Source organism: Etheostoma spectabile, chromosome 17 (assembly GCF_008692095.1).
Source record: "Etheostoma spectabile isolate EspeVRDwgs_2016 chromosome 17, UIUC_Espe_1.0, whole genome shotgun sequence".
Taxonomy (NCBI): Eukaryota; Metazoa; Chordata; class Actinopteri; order Perciformes; family Percidae; genus Etheostoma; species Etheostoma spectabile.
Window position 1 is genome coordinate 21,789,397 of NC_045749.1, and position 23,646 is coordinate 21,813,042.

The 23,646-nt window shown below is 42.3% G+C and overlaps 2 protein-coding genes across 4 annotated transcripts; one reads left to right on the forward strand and one right to left on the reverse strand.

Annotated features, from left to right (window-relative positions):
* Window positions 1-1,011: 1,011 nt before the first annotated feature.
* pcgf6 (polycomb group ring finger 6) lies at window positions 1,012-11,268 on the forward strand. Its single transcript, XM_032542149.1, has 10 exons — window positions 1,012-1,494; window positions 1,669-1,768; window positions 3,049-3,145; window positions 3,396-3,451; window positions 3,550-3,609; window positions 3,912-4,029; window positions 8,157-8,184; window positions 8,342-8,440; window positions 10,093-10,179; window positions 10,286-11,268. Exons 1-10 carry the CDS (start codon window positions 1,426-1,428, stop codon window positions 10,334-10,336), a joined length of 765 nt encoding a protein of 254 aa, XP_032398040.1. The 5' UTR covers window positions 1,012-1,425; the 3' UTR covers window positions 10,337-11,268.
* Window positions 11,269-12,711: 1,443 nt separating this feature from the next.
* On the reverse strand, window positions 12,712-20,590 carry inaa (internexin neuronal intermediate filament protein, alpha a). Of its 3 annotated transcripts, none has more exons than XR_004336012.1 (5): window positions 20,268-20,590; window positions 18,272-18,502; window positions 15,851-16,404; window positions 13,950-14,074; window positions 12,712-13,829 (listed from the first exon to the last, which is right to left on the reverse strand). XR_004336012.1 is itself a non-coding variant. In XM_032542141.1 (5 exons), exons 1-5 carry the CDS (start codon window positions 20,556-20,558, stop codon window positions 13,643-13,645), a joined length of 1,362 nt encoding a protein of 453 aa, XP_032398032.1. In that variant the 5' UTR covers window positions 20,559-20,588; the 3' UTR covers window positions 12,712-13,642. The 3 variants fall into 3 exon arrangements, 2 of the variants coding, with proteins under 2 accessions (XP_032398032.1, XP_032398033.1); XM_032542141.1 differs by having other exon boundaries at window positions 15,877-16,404; window positions 20,268-20,588; XM_032542142.1 differs by lacking the exon at window positions 12,712-13,829 and having other exon boundaries at window positions 13,955-14,074; window positions 15,776-16,404.
* Between the last annotated feature and the right edge of the window lie 3,056 nt (window positions 20,591-23,646).

Consider the following 23,646-nt stretch of genomic DNA (forward strand, 5'->3'; position numbering starts at 1 on the left):
CCTGAAGGAATGTCTGTGCTGCCTAGACATGTTGCTGGGGTTGTCTATTAGGGGATGTCCTGACTTTGGTGGGCATGTCACTGCAACATTTAACACAAAATGCACTGGGACTCTTCCTGCAAGGTTGCCACAGAAAGAAAGAAAAAAGAAAGAAAGAAAGAAAGAAAGGGTTGCACCTCCTGGAGCTAATCCTCATCTCATGTAGGCTTTGTAGGGATTTTTTGGTGCTCAAAACTTCTTTCCAAAGTAATAATAAAGTACATATATCCAATACAATCTATTATTATAGTACAATAGTGTGTGTATATGTGTTTGTCGTGTTATGGTTGTCTTGCTACTGAATGCCTAAAATTTCCTTCGGGATGAATAAAGTATCAATCTATCTATCTATCTTACTTATTATCATGGGAAATACCTCGATGATTGTTTATGATCCATGCAATGAAGTTTTGAAACAAATTTCCAAATGCACTAGAAAATTCTTCAACTGACCAAAACACACCATTGGTTCTTCCTCTCCACTGTAATGAAATACATTTTATTTGGTTTATGTACATTTAGGACATTGTGTGTCCACATTATTATGGCAGTGTTGAATGCTGAAAGTTGAAAGTATGTTGATGTGTTTTTCGATATTAAATGTTATTATATTGGCCAAATATTTCCCACAAAAATACTAACTGCAATTTTTGCTGTTTCCTTCTTTTTGTAAATATTGCATTGGCTGTAGTTACATGCTTGGGCGCCCCCTGTTGACACAATCAGATGGGAACCTCCATCCTCGTGTGTAGCTATTACCGGAAGATACGTAATTGTGTTTTCAAAATAAATGTATCGGATGAATAAATTGTGTGGAATTATTTGAAAAATGATGAGTCACTGTATTAGTTATGCTGTAGATCTAATTTCATTCAATTCCCTCATTTTGCTGATTGACACTTTTGTTAGTTTGACTCAATATTGCTATTAAAGTGTTGCGAAATGAACCTGTATTTTTAATATGTCGCTTTTCTGGTCAAGCCACACTTATTCTGAAGAATTTAGGCCGGACGTCGCAATGTTTGTGTCCGCGCGCGAGGAAAGTTGAGTTGCTATCGTGAATGTAAAGGCTGCATAGTAACGTTATATAAAGTTAGGAAGTAGATTATGCCAAAGTTTTATTTTGGGCGATAGCCGCATTGGGGCATTTAACATAACTTAACTAAGCCGTAACTTCCGTCTATAAGCGCATGTGTTTATGTTTGCCCATAATAAGCAAGCTAATGTTAGCCAGTTTACTAAGCGGAGCTAACTTCACAGACAACTAAAAAAAACCGTCGACGTTTAGCTAGCAAGAGCTAGCGCTACCGTTACATTGTAACGTACTTGTCGTTTTGCTCTCGTGCTTAAAGAGAAAAAGTTGTTAGTTAGCAGCCGTTGTTGGGAATGTCGCCTATGTATGGTCGCAGTCATGAATGGTCAACGAACATATCAGACAGCGACTCCGAGGAAGAGGTAATTAACGTTTAAGCTCTCTTTTACCCTAACTATTCATGACGAAGATGGCTTCTGTATTTTCGTTCCTTTCTGATAACTGACAGTTATATCCTCACGTTACAGCTATATATATCTAACCTTTTAAAGCTGAAACGTTAACCATTGACTGTGACTTGCTTCCTTTCCCCACAGCCCAAGCTCCCTCTCAATCAGTTCTATCCATACATCCGCTGTGCCCTTTGCTGCGGCTTCCTCATCGATGCCACCACCATCACAGAGTGCCTGCATACATGTGAGTTAGAACGGAGGTCTCTTTTAGCTCCTGGATTCCTTAGAGGACCTTGAGAGGATTCAAGGAGTCACGAGATAATGTCTCCCTACCACACATCAGATTTAACAAGACCATACTCAAGAGGCCAGCTGATTTTTATGAATAAACCAGGTTTTAATGAATCAGCCTGTAGTACTTTAACACTGACATATCTGTGTCAGAAAGCATAGTTACGCCAAAACCAACAGACTCAGGAACAGTTTCTTTCCACAAGCCATCACTCGGATGAACAGCTGACTTCAGACTCACAGTGTCAGGTTCAATTCGGTGTAAAAACCCAGTAACACTGTCTCTAACCAGCTCCTGTTTACTGGTTCCGCTTAGTATTTATTCATCAGAATCCGCTTTATTTGCCAGGTATGAGGACATATACGAGGAATTTTTCTTTGGAGCATCGTTGCTCACAATGGGGCTACACTTACAAAACAATATATACACTGATATATACACACACACACACACACACACACACAAATATATACATACTCTAAACAGAAACAATATAGAGGCATGATTGCAATGAAGAGTTCAATAAAAAATATTTAAATGTGGAGCATAGTGCAAAGGGTACATCATTCTCATTTTCAGAGCTTTTCATACTGTTCATATTGTAATATAATAACATACTATTTATTTATTCCAGCACCCTTTGCACTATGCTCCACAATTAAAATAACTATCATATTTACTCCTGCATACTTTGCACTCTTTTGCAATCGCCTCAACCTGTCTATATTGTTTCTGTTTAGAGTGTGTATGTACAGTATAGTGTGTATATATTAGTGTGTATTGTCTGTTTTGTATGTGTAAGTGCATTGTGAGCAATGATGATCCAAAGAAAAATTCCTTGTATGTGTCCTCATACCTGGCAAATAGAGCTGATTCTGATGGTGACAAGAGTAACAAGACATTTGAGTACAGAAATGCCAAATATACTGTATATAATAAAACATTAGATAGTTTGACAAACAAGGATAAGTTGACACGTTTATGTTTAATGCCGCAAAACATACTGCAAACTAAATATCTCGCCCACTCTACTCCAACAAGCACATTTAATTCGAAGTCTTACCAAATGTGTTTGTAAAAAGTGTATTTTGGCTGATAAATAGTTATAATAGGTCTCAAATATGACTTTTTTATCCCAGCTTTAAAAGTTGATATTCGTGTGGCCACGTTGACATACTGTACATAAGGTCCTGACTGTGTCTTATATTGTGATGTCTTTTGTCTCCTCCAAGTTTGCAAGAGCTGCATCGTGAAGCACTTCTTCTACAGCAACAGGTGTCCCACATGCAGCATCGTAGTCCACCAGACACAACCACTATACAACATCAGGTAGGGCTGTTCATTCTCGATGGCTGAATCATCTTCTGTACCTGTTAAATTAATGTAGATATTTTATTATAGTTTTATGAGTTTAAGCTGTTCAGAGAGAAAAGTAATTAAAAGTGTGGAATACATTCATTTTCATGCATATACAGTTAGTTTATTGTCAAAATGCTTAGGTACTTTTAGGATTGTAAACAAGCTGTCACTCAGATCTGTGATGAAGCAGTCAGTGTTAACGCTTCACCTCTGTTTTCAGGCCTGATAGACAACTGCAAGATATTGTTTACAAAATGGTTCCCTTCCTAGAGGAGTGTAAGTACTGTATACATACAATCAGATGGAGTTTAACATAATTTGTGTACATTATCTGTTTTAATTCTCTTGTGAACCTTTTTTGTTTTGCACTACAGTCGAAAGAGAACAAATGTGTAAATTCTACAAAGAGCGAGGGTTGGAAGTGCCAAAACCAGGTAATAGTTCACACAGTACTACATTTAAATTAATTGTGATGTTAATTCACACACTGCAGATAAGATGACCAATTATAATTAACAACAACAACACATTTAACACACTGTTGGTTATAGAGCTTCTTGGGAACCTGAATGATTATCCCAAAAACATCAGATTTCTATCATGTATAATGTGATGTGGCACTGTAACGTTAGTGTTTGCATTTAAATCCAAGAATTAATAAACCGGACGTCCAAAGATGGATATTTTCAGCAAAACTGTTTCAAAAGTTTGAGAGTTTGTCATTTTTGCCTTCCAGTGGTGGTCTCCCCTTCGGTTCCTGTTGTGTTGAAGAGGCAGAAGAAGGATAGCATGCCCCCGTCTGTGTTCACCATTCCTCCCGAGCTGGATGTATCTCTGCTGCTGGAGTTTGTTGGGTAAGGATCTAAGGCTTTGTTTAGTCCTTGTCCAGCATCAGCATTCATATTGGCTGTGGAAGGTACTCAACCTTTTAGACATTATGAATATGTAGATTCTATTTAAAGACACAAGACCCTACACAAAGAAAATCTAAATGTTTGCAAATTTATCAATCCCTCTTAATTACAATTAACGTTTCCCTCGGCTTAACGTCATTCTTCATCTCATTAGTGAGATGTTTTAATTAGTTAATTTGCCAAACCTGGTGTCAGGTTGATGTGGCCTCTGGGGCCGAGTCAAATGGCACAACATTTGTCTACTTTTCTTATTTCTCAGCATGATGTTGAAAATGCAAAAAAAACTAAACATGCCCTCTTTAAAAGGAAAACAGAAATCAGGTTCTCTCTGTCTGTTTCTGTTTCCTAGTAACTGGGTTCTAACAAGTGTAACCATCTGCCATTTTCACTGCATCGGACTTGTCATAGCAGTAAAAGCACAGGTGGAACTAACAACATTAACGATGGCTCTGCTCCCATCAGCCATGCCAATGAGTCAGCATGCACAAAACTAGGACCCTGCAACTCCCGGTCCTAAACACAGCCATTTGTGTCTTTAATCCCACCTGTGCATTAGCATCGTTGACATGTTCAAAAGTCTTTTGTGAAAAAGGGCCAAGTGCTAGGCAGGTGTCCACCATGTCCCATTTACAAAATACAAATTCAAAAGATTGCACCTCTCCCTCCAACCCATGGGCCCACCACCTGTGGGAGGATCCAAAGGGGTCGGGTGCGCTGCTACATGGGTGGCAGCGAAGGTCAGGGGCTTCGACGGACCAGAACCGGGCGGCAGAGGCTGGCTCTGGGGACGTGGAATGTCACCTCTCTGTGGGGAAGGAGCCGGAACTTGTGCGGAGGTGGAGCGCTACCGGTAGATCTGGTGGGGCTTACCTCTACGCACAGTCTCGGTTCTGGAACCGTTCTCCTGGATAGGGGTTGGACTCTGTCCTACTCCGGAGTTGCCCATGGTGTGAGGCGCCGGGGGTGTGGGATACTCACAAGCCCCTGGCTGAGCGCCGCTGCGTTGGAGTTTACCCCGGTGGACGAGAGGGTCGCCTCCCTACGCCTGCGGGTGATGGGGGGGAAACTCTGACTGTTGTTTGTGCATATGCACCAAACAAGAGTTCGGAGTATTCGGCCTTCTTGGAGACCTTGAATGGAGTCCTGTATGGGGCTCCAGTAGGGGACTCCATAGTTCTGCTGGGGGACTTCAATGCACACGTGGGCAATGATGGAGATACTTGGAGAGGCGTGATTGGGAGGAACGGCCTCCCTGATCTAAACCAGAGTGGTTGTTTGTTGTTGGACTTCTGTGCTAGTCATGGATTGTCCATCACAAACACCATGTTCGAACATAGGGATGCTCATAAGTGTACGTGGTACCAGAGCACCCTAGGCCAAAGGTCAATGATCGATTTTATAATCGTTTCATCTGATCTGAGGCCGTATGTTTTGGACACTCGGGTGAAGAGAGGGGCAGAGCTGTCAACTGATCACCATCTGGTGGTGAGTTGGGTCAGGGGGTGGGGGAAGACTCTGGACAGACCTGGTAAGCCCAAACGGGTAGTGCGGGTAAACTGGGAACGTCTGGAGGAGGCCCCTGTCCGACGGACTTTCAACTCACACCTCCGGCGGAGCTTTTCGAGCATCCCTGTGGAGGCTGGGGGCATTGAACCTGAGTGGACAATGTTCAAAGCTTCCATTGCTAAAGCTGCGGCGGTGAGCTGTGGTCTTAGGGTTTTAGGTGCCTCAAGGGGCGGTAACCCACGAACACCCTGGTGGACACCGGTGGTCAGGGAAGCCGTCCGACTGAAGAAGGAGTCTTTCCGGGATATGTTGTCTCGGAAGACTCCGGAGGCAGTTGCAGGGTACCGACGGGCCCGAAGGGCTGCAGCCTCTGCTGTGACCGAGGCAAAGCAGCGGGTGTGGGAGAAGTTCGGAGAAGATATGGAGAAGGACTTTCGGTCGGCACCAAGGTGCTTCTGGAAAACCGTTCGCCACCTCAGGAGGGGGAAGCGAGGAATCATCCAAGCTGTATACAGTAAGGGTGGGACCTTGTTGACCTCAACTGAGGAGGTAATAGGGCGGTGGAAGGAGCACTTTGAGGAACTCCTAAATCCAGCTGACACGCCCTCTTTGGTGGAGGCAAAGCTGGAGGATGATGGGGGATTGTCGTCAATTTCCCTGGTGGAAGTCGCTGAGGTAGTCAAACAACTCCACAGCGGCAAAGCCCCAGGGATTGATGAGATCCGTCCAGAAATGCTGAAGGCTCTGGGTGTGGAGGGGCTGTCTTGGTTGACACGCCTCTTCAACATTGCGTGGAAGTCTGGGACGGTGCCTAAGGAGTGGCAGACCGGGGTGGTGGTTCCCCTCTTCAAAAAGGGGGACCAGAGGGTGTGTGCCAATTACAGGGGTATCACACTTCTCAGCCTCCCTGGTAAAGTCTACTCCAAGGTGCTGGAAAGGAGGGTTCGGCCGATAGTCGAACCTCGGATTGAAGAGGAACAATGCGGATTCCGTCCTGGTCGTGGAACAACGGATCAGATCTTTATTCTCGCAAGGATCTGGAGGGGGCCTGGGAGTATGCCCAACCAGTCTACATGTGTTTTGTGGATCTGGAGAAGGCGTATGACCGGGTCCCCCGGGAGAAATTGTGGGAGGTGCTGCGGGAATATGGGGTGAGGGGGTTCCTTCTTAGGGCCATCCAATCTCTGTATGACCAAAGCGAGAGCTGTGTCCGGGTTCTCGGCAGTAAGTCGGACTCGTTCCAGGTGAGGGTTGGCCTCCGCCAGGGCTGCGCTTTGTCACCAATCCTGTTTGTAATATTTATGGACAGGATATCGAGGCGTAGTCGGGACGGGGAGGGGTTGCAGTTCGGTGGGCTCGGGATCTCATCGCTGCTTTTTGCGGATGATGTGGTCCTGATGGCATCGTCGGTCTGTGACCTTCAGCACTCACTGGATCGGTTCGCAGCCGAGTGTGAAGCGGCTGGGATGAGGATCAGCACCTCTAAATCTGAGGCCATGGTTCTCAGCAGGAAACCGATGGAGTGCTTTCTTCGGGTGGGGAGTGAGTCCTTACCCCAAGTGAAGGAGTTTAAGTACCTTGGGGTCTTGTTCGCGAGTGAGGGGACCACGGAGCGTGAGATTGGTCGGAGAATCGGAGCAGCTGGTGCGGTATTACATTCTGTTTATCGCACCGTTGTGACGAAAAGAGAGCTGAGCCAGAAGGCAAAGCTCTCGATCTACCGGGCAATTTTCGTTCCTACCCTCACCTATGGTCATGAAGGCTGGGTCATGACCGAAAGAACGAGATCCAGGGTACAAGCGGCCGAAATGGGTTTCCTCAGGAGGGTGGCTGGCGTCTCCCTTAGAGATAGGGTGAGAAGCTCAGTCATCCGAGAGGAGCTCGGAGTAGAGCCGCTGCTCCTTTGCGTCGAAAGGAGCCAGTTGAGGTGGTTCGGGCATCTGGTAAGGATGCCTCCTGGGCGCCTCCCTAGGGAGGTGTTCCAGGCACGTCCAGCTGGGAGGAGACCTCGGGGAAGACCCAGGACTAGGTGGAGAGATTATATCTCCAACCTGGCCTGGGAACGCCTTGGGATCCCCCAGTCGGAGCTGGTTGATGTGGCTCGGGAAAGGGAAGTTTGGGGTCCCCTACTGGAGCTGCTGCCCCCGCGACCCGATACCGGATAAGCGGATGAAGATGGATGGATGGATGGATGAAATTCAAAAGATGAATGTCAAGTAGCAGTACCATTACAGCCAGTGGGAAACAAACTGCAGGTTAATTTGCTTTGGTGTGAATCCTTCTCTAAATCAGCAATTATGAAACCACTGCTGTACAATAGTCTCCTATTATCAGAGACATTAAAACCGAAAGGTAACAAGCTTTAGTTCAATGGACAGTGGATTTGCTTTTGGCCTGTAGACACGTCTTCTGCGTTTAGGAAAAAAGAACCCAGTTTTAGCAGTAAATGAAATGTCCCTGTAGTTATAGAGCGTGCCACGGTCCCTTTGTCTTAAAGTGACAACTTGCTTAGTTCCAAAAAGTTGTCCTGACTGTGTAATGACTCCAGTTTTTGTTTTCAGGGCTGAAGAGGGCATCAATAACTATAAGGTAATGATGTAAAATATTTACGTGTGTGTGTGTTTGTACCTTTTTTATACAATATAAATGTATCTGTACATGGTAGTCAAATGTTTGTTTACCTTGTTCAGCTTTGTTGTACTTTCCTGGCCAATGATTTAGATTTTGTCACCCTGTCCCTGTTCAGCCATTAGAGAGGCGGTACGTCCGTGTGTCGGGCGAGGCCACCGTCCGCCACGTGGAGCTGTTCATCAGGAGGAAGATGGAGCTGAGCTCTACCTGCCAGGTGAGTGGGCCAGCAGAGCATGTGCTCTGCTGCAGTATCACACCAAGCGGGAGATCAGGCGGATGCTCCAGCATTTTAAAAAAATCCGATCTGTGCCCTGTCGAAGGTCCTGCCTCTCCGCTCACATGGTCTCTCTGCCGGGCTTAGAGTTAATGAGTTCACAAACTGACATGACCGTTGATCCTGAATGCCACTTTAGACAGACTTGGAACAGGACAGCAAAGGAAGTTACAGCATGTAGACAGGGTGACGCTGGTGTATTTTTAAGCAAGCATGCGTGGCCTAACTACATTAACGTACATTAATGTCCACACTTAAGGGCAGCACACACCCGTGGCATATGATGCATAGTAAAACAACTGTGTCTGTCTATGGAAATACACACCAGCAGAATGGTCAGATGTGCCACTGTTTTATTTTTTTAGTGTATAGGGGTGTGCTTTATGTGTCATTTGACGTGTCTGCTGCATGACCCAGCTGGTGTGCTGTACGTAAACAGTTTTTGGTTTTACAATAGATTTTACACAAGGTATTTGGAAAGATTATTAACCTTGTCCCAATACCTAACATGGAATCATACAGGTTATTTATACGTCACCTGCCTAATTGATGGTCTAAGAAGAGAAGTGGAATTTAACTTTAATCTGATGTGAACCTGGTCTCTGGGAGTAAACTAGGACTTTTCCTTGATGCCTCACCACAGCCAATCACCATCACTTTTGCATTTGGGCACATAAGCATGCTGCATGTTTATTGGCTCACTGACATTGTCAAGATTAACCCCTTAGGTATTGAAATTTGGCATCAAACAAGAAGTCATTTTTGGATAATTGATGATATCGAGACAATTTGGACGGAGCCTAAAATAGTAGCAAACTCGATCCCCAGCCCTACTGATGACTATTTGAAGTAATTCAGAACATTTTATCTCTTTGTGAGACTCCTTTCAGTCGGCATCAGCCATATCCAAAAGCTAAGGTCTGACAACATGACCTGAGCAACAAGCAGTGCATTGAGGAATGCACATGTGTACACTGGGGAGTACAAGCAAAGCCCAACATGGAAGGGTCAGCTGCTCAGGTCCCAACTCAGCCGGGTGCCTATAAAGGACAACAGACACTCCCTAACAACCTTAATCAGATTATAATTAGTGCAGTGATACCACATGTGTGTCTCAGAGTGGACATGCTGTAATGCTGTAATGATTGTTATCAGTGTTACAATCAGGTGTGTCCTCCGTTCCTCAGAGCACAGACACACACAAATGTGTGGTCAGTTTGACAGTGTTCAGGTGTTGGTGTATTTAGTAACACGTGGATGAGGATTAGCAGCTTACATTGATTTCCTGGCCTCGGTGCTGCACCCTGGCCTGTCTGGACAAAGGTGGAGAAGACAGAGAGACTGACAAAAGGTCACTGTCCGATGAAGCAGTTGTAGAAGTCTTACCTTTTAAACTCTGACATCTTTCAGAATCATTTGTATGTCCTAGTTAATCTTGCTGTATTAGTCTACCCCATCATCTTCTTCCAGTTTATCATAAATATCCAAGGCATCTCCTGTACGTTCAGTGTTTTGGTCACTTACATGTGTGAAAATGGCTTTGGATTGAATCTCCGCTGCCGTGGTCTGAAGTGTTTCTGCGTGTCCTGCAGGTGGATGTGGTTTGTGGAGATCACCTCCTAGATCACTACCAGTCACTCAAAGACATCCAGAACTCTGTGGGTGAAGAGGCACTGCAGGTAAGCACCACAAAGACACACAAAACAATTTTGAAAATGGGAAATTTGTACAAGACCAGGAATACTTTTGAGTGATTCTGTTGGTGCGGTTTCTGTTTTGCCCCAGGACGGTCTGTTGGTGCTGCACTTCGGCCTGGTCCTGCCCTCCCAGTCTTGATCACAAGAGGTGGATGTAGTCCATTCCTGAGGAGATAAACAGAATGTTTTGACTTTGTTTCTGATCATATGACTTGTCATACTGTGAAGTAAAGTTTCTTCATCGGCATAAGTGCTCTACAACTGTCATGGATGTGTTTGGATTTTCACTATCTGCTCACAACACATCTGATAAACCTTCCAACTTAAATGTTACTGAAGAGTAGCAGGTGGCAGGCAAAACACTTCATGTGTAATAGGAAGTCCAGGAACTTTACACTTTCTTTCTTCATTGAACAGTCTTTATGTATCTTGTGTTCAGGACAACCCATGTGTCTGAGGTAACTGGCTGGACACAGGGGACATACGTCTGATTTACTGAAGTGCCAGCATGCAAAATACATTTTACCTGATGAATGGAAATGACACGTTCCTAGTCCTACTGCCTCGGTGTCTTTGCAGATTGTCCATTGTGCTTCCATTGCGAGACTGGGACTGCGGCCGTAGCTAAAACCGGACCGCTAAACCGTGTCGGTGGGTCTGAAACCTCTCAACATTTAGGTCTGGGAAGGCAATACGATGCAGTGACTGAAAAACTGCGTCAGTCTACTTTACCTATCTCTTAGGGAACAGGGACTGGTATCACATTGTAATTTAAAAGGTTTGAAACGTGTGTGTGTGAGAGAGAGTGTGTGTGAGAGAGAGAGATTTAAGGGCTTTTGTATAGACTCTGCTGATGTAAACTGATTTTTGACTTCATTGATTATTTAAAGGGAGTTTGTATAGTGTTTGATGGGCTTTGATAATAACTTTCTTACTTGGTTTTGTCATAATGAATTAATAAACCACTGAGGATGTTTCTCAATTCATTGTTTCCTCATTGTATTCATATTGTGCCTAAGATCTCTAATACCAGTTCCTATAGACCTCAACTGTGAAAAAGGTGTTGCTCGGGGAAAAATACAGTTGTGTTCAAAATAATAGCAGTCTGACATTACTAACCTCATAAATCTTTTTTGGTAGAAGTCATAATTTACGTGTTGTAGAGTCATAGAAAAAAAGTCATGACATGAATGCTGCTCATTCTGTGTAACTGAATCTGTAATTGACAGGAGCATGTTCAAAATAACAGCAGTGTTGTGTTTAATTAGTGAGGTGATTGATTCTGTGAAGAATCAGATGTCAATCATGGCTCATATTTAAGGAAGCAAATGTGCATGCTGGTTATAGTGCATTTCACACTGAAATACTCCGCAACATGGGTCGTTCCAGACATTGCTCCGAGGAACTGTGGACTTTGACTAAAAAGTTGATTGGAGAGAGGAAAACCTGTGTGCAGAAAATTGATTTCAAATGGTATCCAAAGCCTGAACGATGTGGGGAAAATCCAAAGAAGAACTTAGAAGTTACCTGTGAGTACTGTTAGGATCAGAAGAAGGCTAATGTGAAGCAAAGCTATCAGCTAGACGGCCCCGCAAAGTAACATTGCAAATTGTTTTTTTTTTTGGGTCTAGGGGCGCAGACAGTTTGTCCGACCCCCCCCCCCCATCCCATGCACTGAATTCCAGCCCCAGTACACTGTGAAGACAGTAAAGCATGGTGGTTATGGGGATGTTTCTCATACTGTGGTGTTGGGCCTATTTATCCCAAACCAGGGATCCTGGATCAGTTTTAATACATCAGAATACTTTAAAGGTCATGTCGCAGAAGTCGGTCGACTCCGTGCAACACAGATGTGAAGCAGTTCTCAGAAATAATGCTTATGCGACTAAATATTAGTGCGGTGATTCAAAGTAAAGCAAACCCTTGAGACATTTTTCAGTTCATACAGTAAATGTTTGAGTTTGTAAAGAAAAATGCAAACACTTTTTTTTTTTTTTAGAACAGCCTAATATTCCTTTTTAAACAAACAAACACTTTCTGTAAAGTTATAACACAAAAATGATTTCATTTTTGGTCATGTTTTGATTTGGAATTGAATGTGCAGTGTTCCCAATACATTGATATTATGGAATTAAAAGCTATTCTAAGGGCATTATTCACTTTTTTTAAACACACTGCTATTATTCTGAACACAACTGTATGTCAGTGTAACTTCCACCAGTGTCCACTTGTTATGTGGTTGTTTAATATCTTGCAACACTGAATGAATTCCTTGTTTCAAAGGGCAAATAATGTTCAGTTTCTTCTACTATTTTGTATATGTTAGTGACTTGCAAATCCTAGGAATCCAATACAGAAGTCACAAAAACAGAATTATGACTGAAATCAATACCAAATTGCTGATTAATATTGAGCTGAGGCTCGACCGAATGGAGAATGACATCTAACTTGATGAACACGCTCCTGTGTTTGTGAACATGCTGACTTGCAGACAAAATCAGAGAAAACAGTTGGTCATTTTATTCGTTGCGTTATTTTATTCATTGTGTTATTCAGTGCAACTAAACCAACAGTGAGTGGTTTTCCACTCGGTGTATACACTGACACTGCAGCCAGGTGAGATGATATGTACTACCAGCTGGACTGCATGTTCTGAATGTTTTTCACAGCTAATGCACTATGTACATCACAATAAACCATGTTAACCAGCCTTTGTAATGCCATACGATACAACCGAACACAATGCAAGACACTGTCGTCCTCCATACACCCTAAAGTGCTTTCATAAATATGGATTGACTGTTGCTATACACTTTGAACCTTACCTCTCTCACGTAAAAGCTCAAACTTAGACATGAAGGACATCACATTTAACAACTAACTTCACTGAAAGGATGCTGCAACAACAGAAGTGGCACTACACAGACATTTGGTATCTTTCTTTTAAGAAATTAAGTCTATTTGAGCAACCCAGACAGGCCAAGAATCCATCCCCTGAACCTTTAACACCTGGTCACATATTTTTATTATTTTTATTTGCAGCATGTTAATTTCCTCTAGGGACGTACAGTACAATTGTTCTAGATTTTCAGGTCATTTTCCTTTGGTAATAAGTGCTTTAGTTGCTTGTTTGAGGTTCCTCACTTCATGTGACCTACATATGATCATTGTACCTTCTAAATTTGTATTTCAATGATACATAAATGATGTATGAAATACACGCAATGAAGCCTAGATGAGTCTAAATGCTGAGACCTACAGTACGTCCCAGGGAAAACGTCCAATGTTGTGTTTAATACACAAATGTTTCAGCTACAAGACATTGGTAATAACCCAGCTCTAACTCCAAAACGTCTTAGTGTTGAACTTAAATACAGTATGTGACAATGAACTCACTATACATATACGGCGTAGCTCTTTTCCCACTTTCCCTGCCTGTCTTCCTTCAGTTGTTGGAGTTGATGTCTGCCTCATCTTTATCCTCACTGCTCTCCTTGAAGCTCTCCTTGGTGGCCCCCTCTTTCTCCCTCTGGCTGCTCCTGGACACTGACGCCCGAGGCTGGTAGCTGTAGCTGGCAGCACCAAACGATATCCCTGAGTTAAAGTGAGTCTCCTCCCCCTCCAGCAGTTTCCTCATAGGACCAAAGGAAACAAATGTCAGACTTAATACCTCACAATGCTCAAAGAATGTATTCAAAAGTCTACTGGTCTAGAGAGCTTTTGGTCTGTTTGCTCTTTAATGCAATGAGCACCTGTAGGCAGCTATCTCTATATCCAGGGCCATCTTGACATTGAGCAGGTCTTGATACTCTCTCAGGTGCTGGGCCATCTCACCCTTCATGTTCCTCAGCTCAGTATCCAGGTGGCCAATAGTGTCCTACGGCATTGGAAATAAAAAAAAGGAGGGAGATTATCAGTAGTGTCTAACAGTAAATTCACTTACTTAGCATGTGTATAGTTTTTAATCCACTGTGATAGGCTTTTCTGTGTTATAACCGTTGGCCATTTTCCCCTTAAAGGAATACCTTTAGGGCTTAGCTGGACCTCATCTAAGCAGCCAGTGAAAGCAGATGGCATCCTGTGTCTGATTTAGCAGGTCAGAGGGTAATCTAATAGACACACAGAGTTAATCCCTTAAGAACACTTTGGGTCAGTGTCACAGTCACACAGGCGGGTTAACGTGACTACCGACACACGAAAGGTCATGTTCTCACTTCAGACCTTGAACCTGAATTAGAAACCACATACATCACAAACGGAAGAAATAGCTGTGTTTAAAAGTGGCTTTTGTCACATGTTAGTGGGAAGCCTCCCTGCTCTTTAAACCCGTCCATGTTTGTGTGTGTGTGAGTTTTCTGATACTGCTGTTTGGTGTTTGGTGTCTTGCAGATGGTTAGATGAGAAGCTAGATATTGCTCTCATATCTGTCTGGTGAATATGTTAGTCAAGCTTAACACAATGACTAGAAACAGGGGAAACACCTGAGCTGGCTTTGTCCAAAAAGGTAATAAAACCTGTCAACCAGTACCGAAGTGTAACAGTATGGGGGGGGAAGGTTTTGCTCTGGGAACAGGGATTTGTTGAAGTATTATTGTCACTAAGGTTCCCAGGAAAAACTCCAAGAAGTCACTAAAATGAGTGTCTTTTTACCCTTTCCGCCTTTGTTTTGAGACAACGTTCATTTAAGTTTTATTCGAGACTAGCCTAAGATCTAAAAGGTTGGTAAAAGAATGACACTCCCCGTCTCTGGAATTCATTACCCCCCCCCCAACTCAGAAACATTGATTCACTCCCTAATTTCAAGTCTCAACTCAAAACACATCTGTTTAAAACTGCCTATTCCACCTAAATGTCTATTGCTCTGCCTTTTCCATTGTTTTGATGTATTGTATTTGTATTGCTGTTTTTAGTATATGAATACCCAGTGCGGCATCCTTTAAATAAAATGTAATACTACTCAGATAGTCCGTATGCTCTTCGCCTCGACCCAGTCCTTGACATATCAAGGTTGGGGCTCCCTTAGCTTACAGCTTTACTCAAGCTGTGACATAATTCACGAGGCTCTGCTCCCTTCCAATCCTATTATTCCAGAGTTGTAGGCGGTAATGACCTCAATGCAGACTGGCAGCAGTGCTTCTGCAGGTGATTGGGTATAATATAAAGTATCTTTTACTGTAACAATGTCTTCTCAAAAAACTGCATGGAATTAGCTAAGTTTTGCCTTTATCAGTAGGCCCATGCATCCAAAACATCCCTTTTTTGTAGATAGTTTAATGCTATACATACTATATTATTTCAATGGTTAAAATTATGTCACAGCAACTTTGTGTACTATAAGGTTTTGGTGTATTATTTGCTCGTATAAAGTGTTAAGTTAAATATTAAAGGGTTTCTTAGCCTAAATTATAGGCTATATATGTAAAAATGGTTTTATTTGCCCATGTTTATTTGCTCATGGAACTCATTTCTATCAAAGAAATGCTCTTTATTTTTGTTCTTTGGACTATCAAAAGTATCAGAGACAGGAAAGAAAGAAAAAAATGAAGTTTTCAGTGCACCCAAATGAAAATCCATTTACCTCCATTGTATTGGGGGTGGAGTCAGAAAGCTCTAAACCTGGATAACTAAAACTACTAACTGCATGGCCAGAGACCAGAAGAGGTAAATGAGAAAATCTGCCTGCATGGCGGTGACTTCGGCGTTGTGTGCGTCCTCCATCTCTGTGATCTGCCTCTCCAAAGACTCGTTGGCGCTCCTCAGGGACTCTATCTCGATTGTCTTGGACTGCAGCTGCCTCCTGAACTCACTGATCTCCTCCCTGCTGGCCCGCATGGCCTCGTTGGTCCTGGCGGCCTGCTCGCTGAGGCTGGCGAACTTGCCCTTGTACCACTCCTCGGCAGACTGCAGGTTTTTGGAGGCAATGGACTCGTACTGGTTGCGGATCTCCTTCAGAGCTGAGGTGAGGTCCGGTTTGGCGGGTTCGAGCTCCACGGAGACGTGCTGTTCCTCCATCATGCTGCTCAGCTCCTGGATTTCCTCATCGTGCACTTTCCTCAGGAAGGAGATCTCATCCATCAGGGACTCCACTCGGCGCTCCAGGTCCAGGCGGACGGCTGTGGCGTCATCCACATCCTTCCGGAAGGACCTCAAGGTCTGCTCAGCTTCCTCCCGGACCCTCATCTCCTCATCATACTTCACACTGAGCTTCTGAAGTGAGACAAGAGAGGAGAGTTCAGACGTGAGAGGATGGGAAGGATGTTGGATGACACAAAGAGAAAGAAGAAATAATGAGTGATTTCTTTGTGGAAATTGGGCTTTGCAGCAGTAAATACTAATAGGATACAGGATATATAAAACAGAGTAGAAGAAGAAATCTTGTTATATTCTAGGCCATTTCAAGTGGAGGGGCCAGTCTGGGGCCACATGCGACTTTAGGGCTACCAAATAAATTAAATAAAAGTGTTACATACTACCAACCCTCCATAGGTTGGGTTCTACAAAAGACTAACAATACACATATAATAATACATTCAATCAGTGTTGACCTACATTTTATTCATCACTGCACATGAATAATACCCTTTGGTGGTAAAGATGGGGTTAAAAATGTATGAAAATATATTTATATATATATATATATTGCCACAATTAGGAGGCCAGAGAATTGAGGCTTGTATAACAATGGAGACAACCTTTAAAATGCTTATATTATGCACCATTTTAGGTTCATAATTGTATTTAGAGGTTATATCAGAATATGTTGACATGGTTTAATTTTCAAAAAACATCATATTTTGTTGTACTACTGACAGTACCTAGGTAAGGACTACTAGCCAGTCAGGAGCAGAGTATGAGGGCCCTGACAGTACCTAGGTAAGGACTACTAGCCAGTCAGAAGCAGAGTATGAGGGCCCTGACAGTACCTAGGTAAGGACTACTAGCCAGTCAGGAGCAGAGTATGAGGGCCCTGACAGTACCTAGGTAAGGACTACTAGCCAGTCAGAAGCAGAGTATGAGGGCCCTGACAGTACCTAGGTAAGGACTACTAGCCAGTCAGGAGCAGAGTATGAGGACCCTGACAGTACCTAGGTAAGGACTACTAGCCAGTCAGGAGCAGAGTATGAGGGCCCTGACAGTACCTAGGTAAGGACTACTAGCCAGTCAGAAGCAGAGTATAAGGGCCCTGACAGTACCTAGGTAAGGACTACTAGCCAGTCAGGAGCAGAGTATGAGGACCCTGACAGTACCTAGGTAAGGACTACTAGTCAGTCAGGAGCAGAGTATGAGGGCCCTGACAGTACCTAGGTAAGGACTACTAGCCAGTCAGAAGCAGAGTATAAGGGCCCTGACAGTACCTAGGTAAGGACTACTAGCCAGTCAGGAGCAGAGTATGAGGGTCCTGACAGTACCTAGGTAAGGACTACTAGCCAGTCAGAAGCAGAGTATGAGGGCCCTGACAGTACCTAGGTAAGGACTACTAGCCAGTCAGAAGCAGAGTATGAGGGCCCTGGCAGTACCTAGGTAAGGACTACTAGCCAGTCAGGAGCAGAGTAGGAGGGCCCTGACAGTACCTAGGTAAGGACTACTAGCCAGTCAGAAGCAGAGTATGAGGGTCCTGACAGTACCTAGGTAAGGACTACTAGCCAGTCAGAAGCAGAGTATGAGGGCCCTGACAGTACCTCGGTAAGGACTACTAGCCAGTCAGAAGCAGAGTATGAGGGCCCTGACAGTACCTAGGTAAGGACTACTAGCCAGTCAGGAGCAGAGTATGAGGGCCCTGACAGTACCTAGGTAAGGACTACTAGCCAGTCAGGAGCAGAGTAGGAGGGCCCTGACAGTACCTAGGTAAGGACTACTAGCCAGTCAGGAGCAGAGTATGTGGGCCTGCCCTGACAGTACCTAGGTAAGGACTACTAGCTCAGTCACTTTTGGCTTTTTCACTCTGTAAACCTATAACATGCACAAAAAAAGATATATAACACAATAAAGGAAAGGGAAAAAGCCAAAAAGCATAATATGAGCACTTTCAAATTAAAGGAGCAGTTACCCCCCTTCCTCCCCTCCAATGGTTTACCTGCAGCTCGTCCTCCATGTTGTTCCTTTCTATCAGGATGCGGTTCTTGTCCCGGCTCAGCTCATCCACCTGCGAGCGTAGTTCTATCAGCTCCTGCTGGTAGAGGTGAGCCACGCGGGACGGCTCGCCCTGCTTCTGCCGCAGCGCCACCAGCTCCACCTCCAGCACCTTGTTCTGCTGCTCCAGGTGGCGCACTTTATCAATGAAGACGGCGAAGCGGTCGTTCAGGCCCTACGCAACGGGACAGACACTTATTAATCATCCCCCATCCTCCATAGAGGTGGAATGAGACAGGCAGGAAACCACTGGATTCACTTCACCTTTAACCCTTGTGTTCCCGTCAAAATTGAAAATCAACACTTTTGTTGATGCTTTTATCATTTTTAACTCTTACCTCTTTTTCCCTTTTTTCAACACTTTTGATGTTTTCAACACTACATAATATTAACCTTTTTACTTTAGTTCTACAGTTATTTTAATTGACGTTTTTCAAGTTTTTATTACGTTTTTGTCCCTTTTTTCAACACTTTTAACGTTTTTTTTTCCCAACACGTAACACTAACTCTTTAACTTTGGTTTTACAGTTATTTTTGGAATTTATGGTCAATAAACCTCATTCATAGGAAATTATACCTAATGTTTGAGTTAGAAAAGCAGAAATTAGGAATTATTTCGACTAAAATTAAAGGAATGGATGTTGATGGATAATCACAGACTGGAATATGTCAACTTTTACTCAATACTATTTCAAAAACACTTCCATTTGTTTTACAATGCTATAAAATTGAATAAGACACCCTAAAATTAATGAAAGTAGAGATGTGTACTTGCCAAAGAGCGTTGGGTGGAATCAATCATGTTATTTTGGGGAATTAAAAAAATAACTGTACAACTAAAGTAAAGGAGTTAGTGTTATGTAGTGTTGAAACCGTTAAAAAGTGACAGACATTCAAAAAAGTGTTACAAAAAAGGGCAAAAACGTGGAAAAAAAGCTTCGATAAAAATCATTAACAAAAGTGCTGATTTTCAGTTTTGACAGGAAGAACACACGGGGGTTAAACTGGCACACAGAGAACAAAACCTCTTCTCAACACATTTGATGCTTTACACGCATTTTGCAATCTAAAATGCAAAATCCAATTTTTTAAAAGGCACTGACCACGGTTCTCTGCATAAGACACAACAATATGACATAAAGTCACATGTTTGCCATTTCAAAACGCTGCCATTCAAAATGACACTACATGATCTGATTGGCCAGTGTACTGCATGTGCCACCTGGCCAAACACCTCGATGGTTAACTGTTACCTCTTAAACTAAGAAGGAAGCACTATGAAAAGACTTCAAAATAATAAATGTTTTAACAGCATGTGTGTGTACCTGCAAATATATCTGTGCATGTGAACGATCTGAACAATTTTCTACAATTGTTTTTACAAACTATTTTAGTATTATAACAAAGCATACTGAAGATGAGTGTGTGTAGTTGGTTAGGAAAATCTGGTAATATGAATGAAGGGTGTGCCATTTGGTACGTTTGCCATTTTAATAATAATATGTGTAGTTTGGGTTGCAGTGCTTCATTTTGCAGGATATATGAGGTATTTTGCAGTTTGTGTGTGTGGTTTTGTGAATTATTGAAGTATTTAGATAAAACGAGCCTATGTTTGCAAAATTATGTTTTAGCAATTGGGAAAAAAACTGTAATATATGCACTAAATCGTGTCTGGAGGATATGATCTTTGGGTGGTAGAATGGCCAGGCCACTTTTTGTAGATTAGTAAAGATATGTTGCTTTCATCATAGTAAAAATAATTACAACGACATTACATTGGTTAAGGGCTTCATAAAAGTCTGAATTTAGTCCTATCAGATATCCAAGGACACCAGAATGAGTGTGAAGTGAATTAGTCCGAAAATGTGCACCGGATTATCTGGGAGGAGTGTTATAAGAGTTATTTTTTTAGGAAATTAGTTTCAGCCCGTCACACATACCTGCAGCTGCTCCTTCTCGTTAGTTCTAATAACTTTGAATTCATTGTTGACCACGGAGGTCTGGGTCAAGTCAAGGGAGTCACTGGGTACCGGAGAGTAAGAGGTGGAGCGGCCGATCCGTCTGTACAGGCTCAGGGAGGACCCGCTGTTGCGGGAGCCAGCCATGGCCCGGAGCCCCGGGGAGCCCCGGTGAGAGGCGCTGCCCATGCGGGAGGAGGCCGCGGGGAACTTGGGAGAATCCCCGAAAATCTTCCGGTAGGACGACGAGGTGTAACGGTCTCCGTGACTCATCTTTGCTGAAGTCAGAAATAAAACTAAGGAGCTTAAAGAGCTTTGCAGGAGTTTATAGACTGGCGGCTGCAGGTGGAGCGAACCATGCGTAACGTTACGCACGACGGAACACGACTGGGAAACATTTGTGCTGTGGAGAAAAATGTTGAGTGGTTTTGTAAGTTAAAGTGATGAAAGCAAACACTCATGTAGGCCAAAATATTTGCAAACACCCATGTAAGCCTAATTATTTGTGTTAAAGATGCCATACATTCCTAGAGATCATATGCGTGCGTAAAGCGATGGAACCGTCCAACGAGGACATCCCCACCACACGTGGAACTCCCAATAAGTGCTGCATGCTGTGAGTCTGTTAGACATGGAGACATGATCATAATATGTCTTTGTTGCTTTAGTTGATTTTGTTGAATAAGACAGCTGAAATGACAAATATGAATGGAAACCTGAGTCCAAATCCCAGACTTTCATATTGCATGCTTCTTTACATGGAAAGCAAAACAGGCTATAATGGGATATGGACCTGGCTATAACTCTATGGATTTTAAGTAAATGCACAACTATCTGTGTTTATACACTATTTTATGTAGGTGAGACATGGAAAAGCAGTTTTAGAAAAGATGAAAATATATTTGTGCCCACCAGGAATACAGGTTGGAGTGGTTTAGGGATTTGAGTTATTTGTATGTGCAGTGGTCTAACCCACGTAAAAACCTAGTGAAACGACATTTTCCACAATAGAAACATGATATAACTGTAAAATCATACTGTTTTAGCAATAAAATAAAAGAATCATCATGCATGATATTTCAATAACCGCTTCATACGCGCTTCACGATGACAGACATTTACGCAACAATCTATCTAAAATAACACCTTTTTGGAAGTACCATCCATGAAATATAGTGAAGTATTAAAGTTGTGGGAAGTGTATATTGCTTAAACTGTATGTTACATACTTCCGTCCCCCCATGCTGTTTCATTTGTCCCCTCCAGGAGGGACAGATGAACCATTACGCACGGCCCACCTTTGCTGTAATAACTCCTGAACGGTTTTGTTCAAAGCTGAAAATGCAGCTGGATTTGACAGATGACAGGTGTAGGTTGCTAGTGACAAAATATCAGCTTTCAGTGCGATATGACAGCTTTCTAAATTATGTTTAATTAAACATATTCAACTTTAAATTCAACTGTTTCTAACATGCAACATGGGAAATTATCCCCAGCCACGGAGCAGGTGAGTATGGAGTAAATGTAAATCATTGGCTACAGTGTTGCATGTAGTCAAAGTCAAGATCATGTTTATTGTTTTACAATCATCTATATCAACATTTTATGTCGATGCACTTCTATATATTGTTATTATTATTATTATTATTTTATTTTTATTGTGATAAATGCACATCTTAAATAATAGGTAGTGGCTGAGTGCACATGGTGAGTGGAGTTAGAGAAAATGATGGCCCAACTGATGCATACTTGTGTGTACTGCTCATATTTTTCCTTTCCATATTTTGTAAAGTGGTCTTTCTGCCATATTTTAGGAATCATCAGAAATTATTACATTTATACTGTATATTCAATCATAAAAAAAACTGGTGTCCCATAGCAACAATAGAATGAAAGATAGAATGGAATAGAATCAATAACCATAGGGACTAAAAAAAATAAAAAAATACATGTTGTTGTTGTCATGACAACCCACTGAATACTAGACCCAACTTGAGTTCTGACACACATTCACTCAAACAGCAGTTTGTATCAGAGACAGTCTGACTTTGACAATCCAACGGTGCACATTGCAACGAGAGAAAAACCACTGGAAAACATGGAATTCAACACCAGAGAGAATCAACCAATCGATTTCTACCTCAGTTACCTTGAAGAACAGGTGGGTCAATGACGGGACGCCTACATTTTCTGTCCGATCGTAGTTTCTTGAGCTTAAAAGTTCTAAATTTCAAAATAATTCACCATGTTTTAGTAAAATCAGTCCCCTCCATGAAACCATATGTTAATTTAAAAAATAGTTACGCAGAGATCTTCAACAGGGGGTCCGGGACCCCTAGGGGGTCCTCAGAGTAACTGCAGGGGGGCCACCAAATTATTGTTGTTTATAAGTTTCCAAGAAAATTAATATTGTATTGACATGAATCCAACATATATGATTAGTAGAGAAAAAAAACATTGGTCATAAGCACACTGGCTTATAGGTAAGTTAGTCACTAAGATCCACAGATATTAACATTAAAACATGATTTAGAAAATCCTGTTTCAACAAATCAACAATTCTTATTTTAATAGCTTAGTATTCTATGCCAAAATGTATTTATAAAGGCTTCAGGCCATTCTACATGTTATTGTAGACCCAGTTTAATATGCAACTTAATTTTTACACAATGTAATACATTATTTTGCAATGGGGGTCCCTGCTCTGTCTCACTTTCCGTTAAGGGGTTCTTGGCTTAACCCTTGTGTTGTCCTCGGGTCAAACTGGCCCGTTTCAATGTGTTTTATATCAGAAATATGGATTTCTTTCAACCAAATTGCCCCAAAATAACATGGATGATTCCATACGTTGTTCATTAATGATTACTTTCATTGAATTATTGGAGTGTTTGATTTAATCTTATAGCATTTTAATTATTTTTAATGTTTTCTAAACAGTATCCGGACTAAACTTTGACATATACCCATCTGTAATCCACTCAACATCCTCTGATCTTAACTATTAGCCAAAATAATTCATAATTTCTGCCGTTTGAACTAAAAACTTAAGTGTAATTTGATATAAATGAGCATTGTTGACCATGAATTCCAAGAATAAGTGTAACATCTATCATTAAACCTGCTCAGGTTTTTAAAAAATGCACCAAAACCATGGAAAAAGTGACAAATAAATCAGAAAAAGTGACAAAAAGATGGGAAAAGAAAAAATATATATATATTTTCAATTTTGAACTGGAAGGACAAGTTCACAGTTATCGTAAAGACAACACAAGGGTTAAAAAACGTTAAGGACCCCTGGCTTAAAGGGTTAAAATGTCATGTGGTGCGACCGTCCGACCATAACTGTTGGTTTTTAAACATC

Bases quoted from the DNA above. Each gene is read 5' to 3' on its own strand.
- inaa (XM_032542141.1), bottom strand. From the start codon at position 20,558: ATGAGTCACGGAGACCGTTACACCTCGTCGTCCTACCGGAAGATTTTC. The intron at 18,503-20,267 runs GTATGTGTGACG...CCCGTTGCGTAG, and splicing joins ACGAGAAGGAGCAGCTGCAG to GGCCTGAACGACCGCTTCGC. The intron at 16,405-18,271 runs GTAAACCATTGG...GTCTCACTTCAG, and splicing joins ACATGGAGGACGAGCTGCAG to AAGCTCAGTGTGAAGTATGA.
- pcgf6 (XM_032542149.1), top strand. From the start codon at position 1,426: ATGTCGCCTATGTATGGTCGCAGTCATGAATGGTCAACGAACATATCA. The intron at 1,495-1,668 runs GTAATTAACGTT...CTTTCCCCACAG, and splicing joins ACAGCGACTCCGAGGAAGAG to CCCAAGCTCCCTCTCAATCA. The intron at 4,030-8,156 runs GTAAGGATCTAA...TTTTGTTTTCAG, and splicing joins CTGCTGCTGGAGTTTGTTGG to GGCTGAAGAGGGCATCAATA.